This window comes from Juglans regia, chromosome 7 (assembly GCF_001411555.2).
Source record: "Juglans regia cultivar Chandler chromosome 7, Walnut 2.0, whole genome shotgun sequence".
Taxonomy (NCBI): Eukaryota; Viridiplantae; Streptophyta; class Magnoliopsida; order Fagales; family Juglandaceae; genus Juglans; species Juglans regia.
Window position 1 is genome coordinate 44,714,622 of NC_049907.1, and position 18,524 is coordinate 44,733,145.

Here is an 18,524-nt window from a genome sequence, read left to right on the forward strand (position 1 = left end):
TTTTTTATAAAAAGTTAAAAAAGTAGTGGATCAAAACTAGGGGTGTGCAGAATTTCGAGAATTCCGACTCCGTCCGACCTCCGCTCCGATGCCGACTCTGACGGAGTCGGAGTTGTCGGAATTCGGAGTCGGAATTCGGAGTAGCTCCGAATAATTATTCGGAGTCGAAGTCAGAGTCGGAGCTCGAAGGAGCTCCGACTCCGACTCTGAATTTTTTTTTTAAACTCAGCTCCAAAACGACGTCGTTTTGGAGCTGGGTTTAAAAAAAAAATTATTGAACGACACCGTTCCACTTAATATGGAACGGCGTCATTTGGAAGTTCCTTCTTGAAGGGGCTTCTGAATCAGAACGACTCGTTCCTCACTTCCTCTTCCTTTTCACTTCTTCTTCTTCCTTCTTCACTTCTTCAGTTCTTCTTCCTCCTTCACTTCTCTCTCGCGTCTCCCGTCCCAATGACTGAACCAGTGAACCCTCCGTCTCGCGTTCTTCAGAACACCGTTCGTCGTTGCTCCTCCCTGCCGCCGTCCCTCTGTTCAGCTTCCACCTACGGTGAGCCCTAAATTTATAAGCCCTAAATTTAATTCAAGCACGTCTCTTATGAATTGGAGCCAGCAGTTGTGATTCTTGTGTATTGAATATTCAATATAGTCCCCAACACGGCGCTCAAAAACATGAATTTTACATTGTTTTGAAGACTTGCGCTCGAGCGAGGTGTCGAGCGCAAGTCGAGCGCACGTTGTATTGAACATTGGCTCGAGCGATATGTCGAGCGGAAGTCAAGCGAACCTCTCTGGAAGAGTTCTGCTCGAGCGCTACGTCGAGCGCTCATCGAGCGAACCTCTCTGGAAGAGTTCTGCTCGAGCGCTACGTCGAGCGCTCATCGAGCGAAACTCTCTGTATGGATTCTGCTCGAGCGCGACGTCGAGCGCAGGTCGAGCGATCCTCTCTGGATTATGGATTCTGCTCGAGCTCCACGTCGAGCGCACATCGAGCGAACCTCTCTGTATGAGTTCTGCTCGAGCGCCACTTCGAGCGCACATCGAGCGAACCTTTCTGGATGGGTTCTGCTCGAGCGCTACGTCGAGCGCACGTCGAGCGAACCTCTCTGTATGGCTTCTGCTCGAGCGCACGTCGAGCGCACGTCGAGCGAACCCATTTGGATGGGTTCGTCTGAGTCAAGCGCACATCAACCGAACCTCAATGTAATAATACATCGATACATGTATTATTATGATACAATAATACATGTCCTATTGTATAATACAATAGCCTAGTTTATTTTTAAACTAATTTTTTGCTTCTAATTTAATTTTTTCAGCTTCATTGATTGTGATATGGATCCTAGACATAGTGGAGATGATCGTCCACAAGGGGATGTGGCGGATGCCAATGCTACAACTCCTACACCGGTGGGTACTTCCACCCCTAGAGCCACATCTAGGGCAGCTACATCTAGAGCAGCTACATCTTGTGCGAGTAGTCGACTCCCACTCCCAGTTGATATAGAGGATGAAGATATGTTCAACGAGGAGGAGGAGATGCCCATTGAGCAAGATCAACCACCACGACCTTCTAAAAAGAGGTCGTGGACATGGGAGCATTTCACCAAAATTCCTGGTGAAATTGCGAACCCAGTGGCAAGATGCCATTACTGTGGATCACTTTGTGGATGCCATTCGAAGAAGCAAGGTACCAGTGTGTTAATAGCACATCTAAATGGTTGCCAACGATATAAGATAGCGAAGGGATTGCAAGCCACTGATCAGACCAACCTCAGTTACCAAACTTCTACAGCCACTGATGGTACACAGACTAAGAAATTGGTCATCCCTCAATACAGTGAGAAGATGTTGAGGGACATGCTTGCAGAGATGATAATTACTGATGAGATGCCATTTACCACAGTCGAGAAAAGAGGCTTTCGAAAGTTTCTAAATTTTGTTGAGCCACGATTTCCCATTCCATCACGGTATACAGTGATGCGAGATTGTATGAAGAGGCTTGCGAAGGACAAGGAGGAGATGAGGAAGATGTTTATTACCACTAGCCAGAGAGTGTCTTTTACGACTGACACATGGACTTCCATACAGAACGTCTGCTACATGTGTATCACAGCACACTACATTGACAGTGAGTGGATTTTGCATAAAAAAATTATTGGTTTCAAAGAAATTGTGGATCATAAAGGTGCATCCATTGGGGCGAAGATGGATGATTGTTTAAAGGACTGGAGAATTCGAAAAGTGCTGTGTATTACAGTTGACAATGCCAGTGCGAATGAAACAGCAATTGATTGGTTTAAGCGGAACACGACGGTGAGAGATGATGTCATTCGGGCCCACGAGTTTATTCACGTTCAATGTTGTGCTCGTATAATTAACCTCATAGTTGTTGAGGGATTAAAAAAGGTTCATGATTCCATAACCCGAGTCCGCAACATTGTACGATATGTGAGGGGTTTCCCTCAAAGGCTTGCCAAGTTTAAGGCAATAGCAGAAGATTTGAAGATTGAATGTTCTAGTATGATGTGCTTGGACGTTCCGACTCGATGGAATTCTACTTACATGATGTTGGATGTGGCATAGAATTACCAAAAAGCATTCAAGCGAATGGAGGTCGAGGATGGGGGCCTGAGGTATGCTTTGTTGGAGCCAGCAGGATAGGGGCTCGGTGCGCCAGACACACATGATTGGACCAGTGTGAGTTATTTTGTTGAATTTTTAAGAACTTTTTATGAGATAACCATGCGACTATCTGGATCCAAATATACGACTGCGAACTCATTTTTCAGTGAGCTCTCAGAGCTTCACTTCCAGTTGGAAAATAGTTGTACTGACTCTGCTGGATTGTTATCTGATATGGCTACGAGGATGAAGATCAAATATGATAAATATTGGGAGAATATTGAGAAGATAAATAGATTGCTATTTGTGGCTGTGATCCTTGACCCCCGAGTTAAGTTGGCCGTTCTAGAATTTTGGGTAAATTCCGTCCTCGGGGCAGTGAAGGCTGGAGAGTTTATTAGATTGCTAAAAAGTGATGTTGATGACTTATATCATCACTACAGTACTAGTGCTCAGCCTTCATCCGCAGTTGGTAGCTCCTCACATTCGAGGCCGACAGGATCGACAGTTCCCTCAGGTGATACTGACCCATCTGTAGGGGTTAGAGGCAATCGTGTCATACGGCAGTATCATCAACTCATGTCAACAAGGAATATTATGCATTGTACATCTGAGGTTGAACGATATTTTATGGAAGCTGTCGAGGCACCTAGTGATGTATTTCAGTTATTAACTTGGTGGAAAGTTAATTCCACCAAGTATCCAGTCCTTTCCCGTGTGGCCCGAGATGTGCTAGCCATTCCTGTCACTACGGTTGCCTCAGAGTCGGCATTTAGCACTGGAGGTCGCGTGTTGGATGCTTATCGGAGTTCATTGTCACCGTCAACCGTGGAGGCCCTCGTTTGCACACAGAATTGGATAAGTGAAACGCCCATTGGACTAGATACCGTTGGCGTTGATGCCGAGAGCTATAGGCTTGAATTGAGTAAGTTTATATGCTTTTAAATGATGATTTAATTATTTTTAATGTTTCTAACTTCTACTTTTTATGATTTTATAGATCTAATTGTGAACCCTAACATAATTACCGATGATTGAGAGTTTGGAACGGACGCTACTTGAGAGTTGGGATGGAGTTGAGAGAACCTCTTTCTTGGTAAGAATCAAATTATTCTTTTACCGTATATAATTTTTTATTATCAATTTTTTTTCATCTATTGATTGCTACTTTCTATCTTCATTTCAGGCGTGACCAATGGAACATTGGGGTTTGAGTGAAACCCGTGTTTAATTTTTATGTAGTTGTATTTCAAGACTGAGTCATATTGTTATTACGTTATAAATGAGACTGTTATAACTTATGGCTGCATCATACATGTTATTCACTTTTTAAACTATTTATATAGTTATATTTATGTACTTATATCCCGAGCAAAGACGTTGGATAAGTACTCTTTATTCTATAATTTTTATTAGTACTTATCCATCCTCTCTCAAAAGTTTATAATTTATTATCCAACTGAAATTAATCGAATTATACAAATTCGTACCATCATTCTTTTCTATAACATTTTAAATTTGTGTAATTTTCAACTCATGAGTCATGAGCACTTTTAATGCTAAATTTCAGGCGGACATAAAACAAATTAAAGATATAATCAAAATTCAGTAACAAAATCAGAACGAATATTTAAATTATTGAAAACTCTTGAATAAACCAAATATTTGTAGATGGTTTACTTTAAAATATATATATATATATGTTGCCCACTATCTGAAACGAAATTGAACAACAAAATTTAAATAATAATAATAAAAAAAATCTGAAATTGAGTTCGGAACTCCGAACGGAGGCTCCGACCTCCGTTCGGAACTCCCTCCGAACTCCAGTCGGAGTTCCGATCGGAGGTCGGAGCTCCGACCTCCGATCGGAATCGGACTCCGACTACGTTCGGAGTCGGAGTCGGAGGGGAACTTTGGCTCCGACTTTTGTCGGAGTCGGAGGTCGGAAATGACAACTCCGACTCCGTCGGAGTCGGAGCCCACCTCTAATCATAACTATAATTAGTTTGAGATGAATTGAGATTGGTTTAACATCTAAACATAATCTTAAATTATAGGAGTACATAAAATCTCTTGTGGACATTGAAACTGAGCCTTAATGTGGACATTGTGGAGTGTGAGATGATGGAGTGCCAAACTCCTGCATTATTTAGATCTCGTTTGGATACATAAACGATTTTATCTCTTCTTATCTTATCTCATCATTATAACTTTTTAAATTTCTATATAAAATATAAAAAATAATTTAACTTTTTCAAATCACAAACAATAATAATATTAAAAAATAATATTTTAATAATATTTTATTCAATTTTCATATAAAATCATCTTAATTCATCTCCTTATTCAAACGGCACCTTAGCCTTTATAAATCTCGTACACCAGTTCTTTCGCATAGATTTTTCTTGGTGCCGAAGGATGAAAAGTTGAGAGTGCCTTGACAGGACATATGTGGTTAGGATTATTTATCCGGGTCGAGTATTTTTCGGCCTGGTCTGGAATCCAGGGAACTAGAATACAACTCGGTACCTTTATTATTATTATTATTATTATTTTACACAGTGAAACAGGGATTGCACTGTAAGAGAGTTGCCATACGGCATCGATACAACTTCTATCCCATTAATAAATGCAATGGAACTATTCCCATGGAAACAAGATCAGCCCCAACTTTTATGGACTTGAACCACCCACTTCGATTACATATTCCTTAAGAAGAACGGATATTTTGCTCAACTTCGAAAATGAAAACCCATGAAGTAGATCAATTCCATTAGCCACAATTGAAAAAACTACGGATTTCATATGATAACGTGGATTCTCAACTGGATGCAAATGCAACCATAGCCAATGGCAGCCAATCTACTTTGTAATAATAGTATAAGTCAAAGTGTCTTTGAAAACATGAGCAGAATGATACAGAACTGAGTAATTTGAGTCGCCCATTCAAATTGGGAAAAAAAAGGATTTAACTCGAAACCTAAAGTCCAGATTTACCCGAATTCCAGCTTGGGTTTGAAACCCGAGTTCCGGTCCGAGTATACTCGAGTTTCCGGGCTGAAACCTGGATGAACAATCCTATGTGTGGTTCTTTGGCCACCAAAATGCTTGCAATAGTTTGAGCTAAACTAAGCTACAAAATAGATAAGAGCCGATCAAGTGTACAAGAGTCCGTCTAGATACAGGCACTTTGGCGCACTGATCCCGTGGACGAAGCTGACGTGACATTTAGCTTTAATTAAAAAAAAAAGACTATATATCATCTCAGTTTCACTAGCAGTTCAAAAGTCAGCACGACATATTAATTCATTCACTATTAAAAAGAAAAAAGAAGGTAATGCCCAATCTCGCCAAGTTTTTTAGTGGCAAAAAAAAAATGACAAGGATTGATAAGCTGCATTTGATTTTTTAGGCTTATCTGCACTTGTTCCCAGAAGCTCCTAAGGCAAGTGATTCCAATCCATAGAGGAAAAGAAAAGCAAGCTTCTGAAAAGAAATCACAGAAATGGAGAAACTTAAACCAACAGATCTTCAAGTATCGTCCAAGAAGAAAGTCACAGGTAGTAGAAAGAAGAGAGGCGAAACCAAGAGTTTTATTTGTCCTTGAATTTGAAGAGCTAAAAGGGTTTATGGATCTGGGTTTTGTTTTCTCATAAGAAGATAGGAGTTCAAGCTTAGCTTCAATCATTTATAGGTTGCAAAGATTTGGAAAGAAAGATGAGAAAGAAGATGTTGATGATGAATCTGCAACTTCAATGCCTTATCTTTCTAAAGCTTGGGAGGCTTTGGATAGAAGAACCTAGAAGGACCGAAGGGTTAATAATCTGAAATGGTGGCCTCACACCATTGCTTCCACTATTAGATGATGAAAATCTGGTAAAAATGGAAGAAGGAGAAGGGTGCACCTTTTCAACACCCACCGTTTCATTAAAAGGCTGCATTCTATGTCATCTTTGATGCGCATGGTGCGCAAATTTGCTTTCAAGTAGAGTTTTCCAGTGTGTAATTGGCCTCATTTTCTTCCAGCAATTCTTGTAATTTATACCAAATATTTGGACCAAATTAATATAAGTTTTTAGGAAACTAACGAACTTTTTTACATATGATTATTAGGTTAACACCTTATCTGAACATAATTTGTATTCTTTCTCAAATTCTCCTTTTGAGAAATACTAATTCGATTCAATTAGCAAGAAGACCTTGAAAATAAAAATAAATAAATAAATCGTATATAATCAAAGTATCAAATAAATAATAAAGATGAAAATGTTTATTTAATTTAATTTAAACTATGCTAAATTTTAAATATAAATAGCCCGCTTTACAGAAACCAACAAGAAATTCAAACGCACAGCGAGAGCGGGAGAGAGAGATGCCAAGGAACGAAGGGAAGGCGAAGTCGGGGAGGAAAGCACTGAAAGACGTATCTAACAACAACGATGTTGGAAGGATCTCGAAACTGATGCATTCAAAGAAGAAGTTACCGGAGAGGGAGAACGAGGATCTGTCCAGGAAGGCAGAAGAAGACGACGCGCTCGACCGCCTTCTTCTCGTCCAGTCCGATCTCTCGTCTCTAACCCACCAGGTAACAGTCTCAGAGCGAAAGAGAACCCTCAGGATCTGTTTGGCTACCCGAAATTGTGAGTGAAAAACGAAGGGGAAAAAGGATTTAATCCTAAAAAATCTATTTGTACTCATTTATATTTCTTCACCTTTTGTTTTTATCATAGCTTTATGTGCGTGAATCTGTGTTTTTGTGCTTATGATTGTTCACTTTGTCGGCCTTTCTTTGCTGTTTGGTTGCTGAGAAAGTGTGGGCGTAGGCAAGAAATCCTTTCTTTTTAAGACAGAGAGACGCAGCTTATTTTAAACTTTTTTCAATAAATTCCTTTAAACGAGGGAAGAACTTGGAATAAATTTCAAATTATAGAATCTTCAGTGCTGTAGGTACTTGAATCTTATAGTTTGACTTGTTGCTATTTGGGATTTGGTTCTGTCTCTTGATTTGTTTAACTGCCACCTTTGGACGACCGACGACGTTTGTGTAACTAGGAAATGCAGGAAACAAGAGGTTTTGTTTGTGAATGTAATAGGAAATGCTTCATGGAGGCTCCCGGCGCAATCTTTCTTACAGTTTCTATTACTGTATACCTGGATTCCGAGTTGCTTAAGTGACCAAGATGCGTATATTTTTGAAATGGGGGCTTGGAATTTACATTTTTTTTATCCATGTTATTTGACTGGAATTATATTGGAGTTTTCAAGTCTAAACGATTGCGCTTGTGATTGCAACCCCATAGTTTTGTTTGTTTTTGGGAGTGGGGGGATTTTTGGAATTAATGGTATAATTGCCACACGGAGACATGCGGTACAAGATGACCATTCCAATGTATGTTTCGCAGAAATTTGATACCAATGAACACGACGGATGAATGTGAGTAGCAACTCATCGTCAATTCGTATTGATATAATCGTTTCGTGAGTTGATATGCCCTGTTAATACTATAATAAAAGTTATCTTGGAATACTTAAAACTGTACGAATAGTATGAGAAGAACACGTATGTAAACATGCTTAATTTGAAACGTAGAATTGCGATTTAGAGAAAAGTGATTTCTAACATGTGAAAGGTCATAATGGACAAGAAAACGAAAGGCCAGAGCAGCATCGATAAATTTTGAAGCAAAATAGGGATATTTATGCCTCTTAAGGGAGGAATTGGACAAGCTAGACGGAATATCTCCCCTCCTGGTGGAAAGTGGAAAACTGTGCATGTTTGCGATGGTTTGCGTCACTGATGTTCCAATATGTGTTGATCTTGGAAAACCGATTAATTTGTTAACTTCTCTCCTTTTTTCCCCATACATAAATGGGGAATAAAATATATTTGAATGTAGCAGCCTTTGAATCCATAAATGATAGTTACAAGGTGTTTGCATCGCTGCACGTTGAAAGTGGAATGTCCCAACTTAAGTTTCATTGAAAGTTTTTGATATATTTCACTTAGGCAGCAGATTTATTTATATTATTCGATAGGGTTTTTGTTGAAAGTTCACAGAAAAGTTATAGTTTAGGTATATATGCAAATACTTTAACTGGCTGTGATATGGTTGTGGAGTTGTACTAAGAATGAATATTCGTTCTTATCGTTAAACTCAGTTTGCTCAAACACCTGTTATCTGACAGTGGATGACAATTCTTTGTTGTTCTTATTGCTCCCGTTAAATTAAATGGAATTCCTTTATGGTCGAGTTTTTCCTTTATATGTTGCTAGGTTATTCATGACTTAGATGTGTGAAATGGCAGATTGATGAACTTGTCGTGCAAGCATTTGAACTGAAGGCAACAAGTACACAAGGGAGAAAAGAAATTGAATCTTTTACGCATTTCTTGTCCGAAATGGTTTCTTCTTTAAAGGTTACTTCTCTTGGCGTTTGTGTCCCCGTATTTCCACTTACGTGCATTATTTTCCTGATATGGATTATCATCTTCCCAAAATGCAGCCATGGTTTCCCAGATTTCAGAAGGTGCTCCGCAGTCCTCCTGTGGAATCTGAGAATCAGTTGGGGCAGACTGGGGCAACTCAAATAGTTACTTCGACTAATAAAGTTAAAAGCGATGCTCATGATAGTACAAAACAAACCAAGTTGGATTCGTTAATCTCTCCTTCCCCTCTTGTGTCATGGCGTGCTGAATGCACTATTGAGAGAGGTAGACAACTGTTCCTACTCACACCTCTTCCCATATCAAAAACATTATCATCAAAACATCAGGGCCCATCAAAATCAGTGTTTGAAAGGATCACTTCCAATTCTACTGCTGGGCCGCCAACTTTTTTTACTATTTCAGGGGATATAAATGATGATTTACTTGAAGGTGTACCTATAATGCCAACTCCAAGTAAGCCATCTGATTCTGCGGTGACCGAAATGGAAAACACTCTACAGTCTGAATCTTCACCTATGTTTTCAAAACGAAACTGCTCCATGCTTGTTATGACTCCATGCTCGAAAATGTCACCTCCAAAATCTTGTGTATTGCTTGAACCTATATCTGAGTCCTCTCATCAAGGTAATCCTAGGGTTCGTAAGTCCACCCCATTTCCCGTTGGAGTTCATTGCAGTGATTCAGAACTTTCTGAATCCTCTGGTGGTGATACTTCTCAGGGTCTTGCATTTAAGTATCCAGAGCTCTTAGGGATTCAACAGGCGTATAAACTAGGAATTGGAAAGAAAAAGGTAGAAGCATCACCTGATTGGTTTGTGTCACCACCTAAAACATGTGTCTTACTGGACCCGCCCAATGAGAAGTCATTGAAGAATGAAATTGATGACTGCCAGATGCCTATAGCTTCTCATGTTTCCAATCAGCAGGTGAACTTGGCTTCATTAAAGGGAGCCAGTGTTCGATGTGGCCTTCAGCAAACCAATAAATCTTGTAACCAAGGTATTGTTTTTCTATTTTCCTGAACTTTTGATTAACTCAATTGCCATGCGTTGAACATGATGTACAAAACTAAAAGTCTCTTTTGTTTTTTTGTCCCCATAGAACCTCTTGGAGGCAATTTCGCATTTATGGACAGCACTCCAATGTGGAAGAAACCTGAAAGCATAATGCAAAGGGGCAGACATGCTGGTGAGAATACACTAAAGAAAGAATTGTGGACAAGGTTCGAAGCAGCATCTACTCATGGGCTTCGTTTTAATGTATCGGTGCCGCAAAATACTGTTGAGAAAGGGTTTCTTGATTTACTGGATGAAGCCTCTTGTGATGAGTGAAGTTAAATGCATGTGGGTTTGAGCCGGCAAACTTATAATTTTGATCTTTAATTGTTGATTTGTAAATGGTGGTTCGTGTTGTATGTTGCAAGCAATCAGGGGCTCAGCCATGAGTTTCGCACCACCTATGAGTCTATGACCCCTGTGCATCTTTTCGTGGCGCTTTTGTTTTTTCTCTTGATAAAGCAGATATGCTGCTGCTGATTGTTTTTCTCGAGTCTTTAAGGTCCCTTTAGTGTACACATTTGAGGATGGACGCAGATTGCAGACACTCTTATCTGTCAGTTTTCTGCATGCGAAGGCCTAAGAAGTGGACGCACTTGTTCTAAAATCCAAAACAGTGCTATGTTTGTACTAAAACGTCGTCATCTTTTTATTTAGAAAAATGCTGTCTTTGATATCTATGAAACACATTTCATAATGAAAAAGTCTTGGTAGCAATTACTGTTTTGCTGCATTCAAATTGCACACATTATATGTCACACGAGCAGCTATTGATAATATAGATATGAGAGAGATGATGAGAGAGAGAGAGCCGATGAGAGCGAGCTGTTGATGTGAGAGAGAGTCCGAGATGAGAGAGAGAGCATGAGGGATGAGAGAGAGAGAGTTGAGGAGAGACAAAGAGCTGGCGAAAGAGAGAGTTGATGAGAGAGACGTTGGAGAGATGATGAGAGAGAGAGAGAGAGGGGTAGTCGTCTGTGAGTTTTGAAAAAATAAATGGATCATAGGGGTGGGTAGCGGAGCCCCGCATGGAGAGGGCCTAGCGGGGGTAGGGGGTAGGATGACCCCAGTGGAGTCCCACCCCTGCTTTACATATATAATTATTTATTTATTTATATATATAAATAAATATATTGTATATAAATATATACAATTTATTAAAGACTTAAAACTGTATTCAAGTTATTGGATTGCCTTGGCTACTAAGTCTCACATTGCTTAAGAATAACTATTGTATTGTCTTGGTTTTCTATATAAAGGTTGGCCTAGGAGATCAAGACAATTCAAAATCAAATTCTAATGAGTTTAAATTCTTTTTATATTTATAAATTTAAATTTATTATTTAAATTATATTATAATTTTGGTCTAAATAATTTTTTTTAAACACAGTATGTTAGCCTAGGGGGGCAAGGTAGATGGAACTTTTTTTCCCGCCCCTCGACATTGGGGTGGGGGGCAAGGGAAAAACCCCAACCCCCCGCATGGTGCGGGGTGGGGTGCGGGGGAGGGTACCCCCGCCTCGCACCATGCAGATATCACTCCTAATGAATCACATGCATCCACGTAGTGTGTGCATTGTGTACACCACTACAATGAATGTTATATAGAATAACTTGTAGCAATGCACTCTTTACACACCTTACGTGGCTTCTGCCTTCTTTTTTTTTTTTTTTAACCAAAACGTCGTTTTGATTCAAAACAAAACAAAAGGACGTGTGTTTTCATCTCCATTCGAATTTGCCCCTCAAAACCCCCTCCTCCCTCAACAACAACCCACGTCAGGTTCCTATGCTAAGCGCCACCAGGTGACGTTGTGTCTCTCTTCAGCACCACCTCGCGCCGCCCATCGCTCTGTCTTGCACTGCCCGTTGTTCCTCCTTTGTTGCCCGTCGAATTTACACATCCCGTGTCGCCCCAGCACCCGCGTCGCGTCGCTTGCCTAGCGCCACCCCCGCAACGACCAACCCTCGGCCCAGCGCCACCCATCGATGGTCACTTTCTCAAAGAGAAGGTCCGGTTTGTTGAAGAAAGCACATGTGATCTTTGTGCTTTGTGATGCTAAGGTGGCTTTAATTGTTTTCTCGACCAAAGGGAAGCTCTTTGTGAGAGGCGACTCCACTAGGTAATTCCAGTAATATTTTCCTTTCTAATAAAGCTCTCTAGTTGGTGCGAACCCTGTAGGACTGATGTTATTTGGTCTCAGTGAATTTATTCTACATGTTCAGCTGAGGGGAGTTTGGATTAAGTGCGCAACAGAGTCATCTATCATGTGTTGTTTAGAAGTCAATATTTGAACCATACTGTTATATCATTCACAAAAAATACAAACTTTCCAGAAGGACATCATTTTTTAGTAGTCTTTGCAAATAAAAATGTCTAATTCCTGATCAAAATTGATTGTTATAGTGGAGTTGAATGGCTAAAGAGAAAAGTTAAAATGCTTTCTTTAAGCTAATGGTTGTTGGTGATGATCTTTAAACTCAGATATAGCTAAAGTGAGTTGTAGAAAATGCAAAATGGCATTGTTATGTTTTTAAACTCAGATACAGCTAAAGTGAAAAAGAAACATGATATAGATCATGTATATATGTAAGTGGTAGGAAAGACGTATTGTCTTTATTTATCATGTGTTGCTGTTGGGTCTCAACTCAGGGAAATTAGGTGAAATGGTAGATTTATGTTGGTTTTTTGTGTTTTTACTTTTCATTGAAAACTAGGCAAATGATTTAATGAAAAGTTGAAATATAATTTTTTTTGAGATTGGAAAATGTTTTGATTGAAGTTGAAAAATATTTTGAAAATTTTGAAAAAGATTCTAACCAAATATGGCCATAATCTTATGGTGTGCAAAAAGATTTGGAAGCTAGATTGAGAGATCCTGTTCTTGAAAATGCTTGTTTGTTTTGATTACTTTATTTAAGGGAGAAAAGTTCTTGCTGCTGTTACCACTTTTGGTTTCAGTTGCAGGCAGTAAATTGCACCTTTATTGGCATTCTTAGTTTTATTGTGATGCATATGTTTTCACTGGAGTTGTCTGCTATCTTCTTTATTATGCTAGTACTCTGTCATTCACATTTGGTTGACTAATGTCATCATACTTTACGGTTCATTAAAAATAAATAACTAAACAAAAAATTGAGAAATCTCAATTTGATGACTTTACATATGCAGGAGTACGAATATATTTCATCAAAGAGAATTGCTTCCTTATTCATCCGAACCTCAGCCTCATCAATTTACAATACTAGTATGCAGTATCCCAATCCCATCTGGAGGCACCTGCAGTGAAACTATCGAGTTATTCAGATTATGACAAGAATTTTATCAGAAATAAAAGGTTGCCTTAATTTTATCAGTACTTGAGTTGCATCTCAATCAATATCATGATATTATTGTTTTATTTTATAGCAAGTGGTAAAGGAGAGGATGAAGTCAAGAATTCTAATCTCCATTTGTGTTTTAGAAGAATAAAAGAATAGAGAAATGTATGCTAAATCATATATACACAATGTAGAGGCACATTTGCTTATATTACATTTGATTTTGCCACTCATGTCTCTCGAATGCCCCTGTATTAAAAAACAGCTTAGGGAGCATGACTATATTATAGGTCCTATATAGGATTTGCTTAGATCATTTGTTTTGTCAAACTGGTTTAGGGGCATCATATCTCTATTGTAGAAACAAAATGGTCATTATCACAAAGAGCCCAAAAAGCTTAATTCATTAAATGATTTATTTAATAATTAAAAAAAAAAAAAAACTAGATGATCAGGCATTGGCCCATTGTGCCAATCCGAGTCCCATACAACAACTAACTTGGGGAGGTTGGAAGACCACCATGTGATAGTGCAGGAATTTTCAAATTTTTAGCCCTGATGTTAATGTTATGTATTAGTGTTACATGATTTTTTTTTTCCTTTGTTGCTACATGTACATACAAAGAAGGTTCAACATGTAAAGGACACTAGACTCCTAGAGGTTGAAAGGAGAATGACTTTTTGTAAAGAAATATGGAGTTGAGAAATTTGACAAATTTGTATTTCCAATTGAGAAATTTGTATTTGAAGTCAAGAATACGTAGTACTGATAATGCATCTTTGGTACTGACAACTGTAATCTTTTATTTTATCTAAAGTTTATATTTTAATGTTTGTATTGCAAACACGGGTAGTAGCTTTAGTAAATGTACAAACAAAGCAAATGGCCGAGCAACATAGTAAAATGTTGTCGATGTAATGAGCAAACTGTTGTTCCAGGCTCATAAATTTGATATGCATGGAGCCAACTCCAAAAATCATAGATGTGCCAAGTAAATCATAGATGTGCAAATTCTTCTTCAAGTAAAATTTGATATGCTTCTCACAGATGAGCCAACTCCATTTTTTTTTTAAACATAGATGTGCTTCTTCCGACACTTTGAGTGCAAAAATCATGCAACTCGAAATCCTCAATAAGCATTTCCCTGCCACATTTCATCCTGCAAACAGTGTTGTGATGGGAAAAAAAAATCCTAAGTGATGTAGTTTTATAACCTTTTTGAGGGACTTCAAATATGCTACGAATTACTAACATAGAAAAATAAATCCAACATAATTGAATGAAAGTAGAAAAGTCCACTTAACATCTATAATAAACTGTCATAATTATATTCGTAGAGAATATACCATACATGTTAGGATCCGATCAATCTATTTACATTTAAAACTAACATGATACATCTATAGTCAAAACCAACCAAAAACTATTACAAAAGATATATCCAGTATTGATAAAATAATAACCCCTATTCTCTGCAATCATTCTTTGAGGTTCGTCCTTATGCTTGTGAAGTTCATTTTCTCTATTAGTTTGTCCTTTTGTTTTGGAACTTCATACTCACGCAACAATAAAGTATCCTCTCTCTTCCGAAGTTCATTGTCTATTGTCTGGATTTCTCAAGTAATACTAATTGAAGTATACGTGCCCAATGAAGAATTGACATCTTGCTTTTTGCTGCGAACAATTCAAGAAGAAATGAAAAGTTGTCTCATATATCTAACATCAATATGATTATGATTTTTAGCCTTGGTGCTTATAAAACAGGAAGCACTTAGATTAGCATGCTTGCATTAATGATTAGAACAGGACAGTTGACCAATGGAATTTTGTCAATATTCTGCACTCAAACAATAGAAAACAGTATCATAAAGTGATGATTTGTTTACTCCAAATCTATATTATTCACTTTGAAGCGCAAGAGATGTACAATATTGAAATTGTACTATTTAAGTTATGTTATTTAAGTTGCTAGCAAGAAATGCCAAACCTAAAATTCTATCTCAAAGAAAAAAGAAGAAAATATTGTATTGAATTTGTTAAATAGAATAGTAGAATGGGTATTAATTTAAACACTGTAAAACATTATTATCTTGTTGTGGACTTCTTTTAGGGTATCACACCAAGAATCAATCAAAGCAAATAATAGCTTCTTTTTTCAATTGATTGAGGAAACATTGATATGGGACAAAATAAGTCTTGAATAGGAGTACAAATTGAAGGATTGCTCTATGTGAATCGACAGAACTTTTGCTATTATCCACGACTACGAGAATTTTTTGCCAAAAAAAAAAAATTTTGAGGATTTCTCAATTTCGCCATTATCCAAGAGATCTTGACTAGTCTTTTGTCTTATGTTAACAACTTTCATTAATCAATCGGATTCATTCCCAAAAACACGTTGACTCCTACGCAATGCACATGTTCTTTGAAATTAATACAAGAGAAAAATTTAAATTTGTTCTAATTTCGCTAAATTATGTCAAAAATATTTGAAGAAGATTCTTACCGTGTTGAGATGCAGATTTGGAAGTAGGGACGTGTTCTACCTTCCAATGTTTGTGTGCAACCACAAAATCACAAAGAGAAAAAAAAGAGATAAGACTTCGAAATGTATGCCTAAACGCTAGAATCACAGGGGAAAAAAAAAATAGATGGAGTAAACCCTAGAATTTCATAGAATTTGTCGCAACCTTAGAATTTCATATAATCATTTTTGAATAAGCTTATTTACGTGGAAGATTATTTCTTAAAACCCTAGAAAAAGTCACAAACTGCAGATCTCTTTCGCAGATCTTTGCTCCAGATTTCTATCACACACCGTTGAGAGAAGATGTTACATTTTGGGAGAAATGTAATGGACTACTCGAAGAGGGGGAGATGAAACCCAGGGAATGGAGTGGGAGCTACAGATTTCGAGGGGGAAATGACAATGCACGTGAGGGGACTGAGAGAATCACAGAGAAGAAGAAGAAGAAGAAGGTGTTGCCGAAAACATATTCAGTGATTTGGAGTTTTCGAAATAGTCATGGAATTTTTTGCTATTCATAGAGAATAATAAGAAGGTTCATGGTTTTCTGAGGAAAGTTAAGGGATTTACAGTGAAGAAGTTAGATTAGAAACGTGCAGGGATCGAGAGTTGAAACCTAGAAGCAGTTTGGGGTTTCCGTCGAAGCACTCTTTCAAATACGAGACCGACTGAAGGGGTGGGGGGTGACATGGGGGATGAGGGTTAGAAGAATGAAAGAAGCAAGAAATGGGGAGGGAGGAGAGGAAGAAAGAGCGACGCGTGGGGTTGGGGGGAGAGGAACGAAAGAAATAGGGAGAGGAGAGAAGGAAAATTCAAAACGTAGCCTCCAATCTGTGAGAGAGAAACGACACGTAAGGTGTGCAATTTGAATGCAGTAAACATGGGCTGATTTGAAGATTTTCTCATTTTATAAAGTGATATTATTTTTATAAAATATTTTACTAAACTGTCATTTATTTTAAAATAGAATTGTGTAATGTGTTGTAAAAGATGAAATATTTACCATTTTTCATATCTTTTTGCTATTATTCTTTCAGGAAATGCTACTACGACTCTTACTTTATACCATTCACTATGCCTTTCTTTCACTATGCCTTTTTGATGTACTATTTATTTAAAAAATTAAAACACAAACATAAAGGTAGTCTTTATTTTTTATATTTTTTTGTATCTTTGAAAGCTATTTTGTTTTGAATATATATTTTTAATTTCTTTTAATAAGACATGTGACACCTCATTATAGTACCATATTAAGAGGATAAAATGAGTGATATAAATTATGAGACATAGTAACAATATCTTATTTTTTCATCATCCTATATCGTGTGATTAAATTATTACAAAATTATTTATGATTTATTACTTATCATTTAATTATTAAATACCAAATAAGAAGATCCCGAAGGAATGATATTACTTCCTGATTTAATATCAGATAAAATTAATAAATCAATTTTAAATTATTTGATGTCACACCAATAAACAATAAAATAATGATAACTAAAAGACATTACTCCAAAATTAAATTACAGGCAAATATGAATATCGATACAGTTGAGCAGTAAAAATAGGATGAGTTTTCATGGAAAGGTACGTGACATAAACATGCAGCTTCGTACCTTATTTTATTAACGTGATTATTTAATAAATCTTAAATTTTAATATGTCTTAATAATTATTGACGGAAAAAACTACTTATCATTATTTTTATCATCATTCTCTCAATATTTTTTGGTGTGACATTAAATAATAGGTTCACAAGTAAACCATAATAAATAGTTTTTAATTATTTAATATCATATCATGGGATTATGATAAAATGAATTATGAGTAGCATTACCTATTATTAACTTAAAGAATACTGAGTTATTCTCAGAATACTTCATTATTATTTATTATTTTTTATATACTTTTTAATGCTATTAATTACTATTTAATATATATATATTTTTTTATTATTCATTAGATACCTAAAAATATCTCGCTATCCAAACAGAACATTCTCGTCGATATACTTTTTTATTATTATTTATTTAGAAGTGTTTCGTAATATTTTATATTTTTTTAAAATTTTAACAAGTTTTACAATAAATGTTGTATTTATATAAATAGAGATTTTTAGCAATTTGTTTATCCAAATATTTTTAATAATTAGAACCGAATAGACTCTATTATGAATATATTAATATCTTCATTTTTTTTTATAGATTATGGACAAATTTAATACACTGAAACTCACATAATATGCTTTGTTTTTTCTCTTAATTATAAAAAAGTTAGAGTAAAAAATTATAAAAAAGAAATCATGAAATTATTTAAGCACCAACTTTATACGGAGTTAGAATGTCCAAAAATTAGATATTTTTGAGTTTTGCTATTCATCATTCATATATATCATATACTATGTTTGTTTTTATTTATTTTAATTTTAATTTAATTTAATTTAATTTAATTTAATTTAATTTTTTTTAAATTAATTGAGTTTTTTGACTTATCATCTATACACTAGGTAAAAAATAAAAAATTGATGTCTAGTGTGTGAATA

At 36.8% G+C, this 18,524-nt stretch overlaps 1 protein-coding gene across 1 annotated transcript; it reads left to right on the top strand.

Moving 5' to 3' along the window:
- Window positions 1-6,972: 6,972 nt before the first annotated feature.
- Window positions 6,973-10,849, top strand: LOC108984463. Its single transcript, XM_018956434.2, has 4 exons — window positions 6,973-7,213; window positions 8,935-9,045; window positions 9,132-10,074; window positions 10,177-10,849. The coding sequence occupies exons 1-4, from the start codon at window positions 7,001-7,003 to the stop codon at window positions 10,404-10,406; spliced, it is 1,497 nt and encodes a 498-aa protein (XP_018811979.2). The 5' UTR covers window positions 6,973-7,000; the 3' UTR covers window positions 10,407-10,849.
- Window positions 10,850-18,524: the final 7,675 nt, after the last annotated feature.

Excerpts from the sequence above, each read along its gene's own strand:
- LOC108984463 (XM_018956434.2), top strand. The coding sequence starts at position 7,001 with ATGCCAAGGAACGAAGGGAAGGCGAAGTCGGGGAGGAAAGCACTGAAA. Across the intron at positions 7,214-8,934 it reads TCTCGTCTCTAACCCACCAG|ATTGATGAACTTGTCGTGCA; the intron begins GTAACAGTCTCA and ends GTGAAATGGCAG. Across the intron at positions 10,075-10,176 it reads CAATAAATCTTGTAACCAAG|AACCTCTTGGAGGCAATTTC; the intron begins GTATTGTTTTTC and ends TTGTCCCCATAG.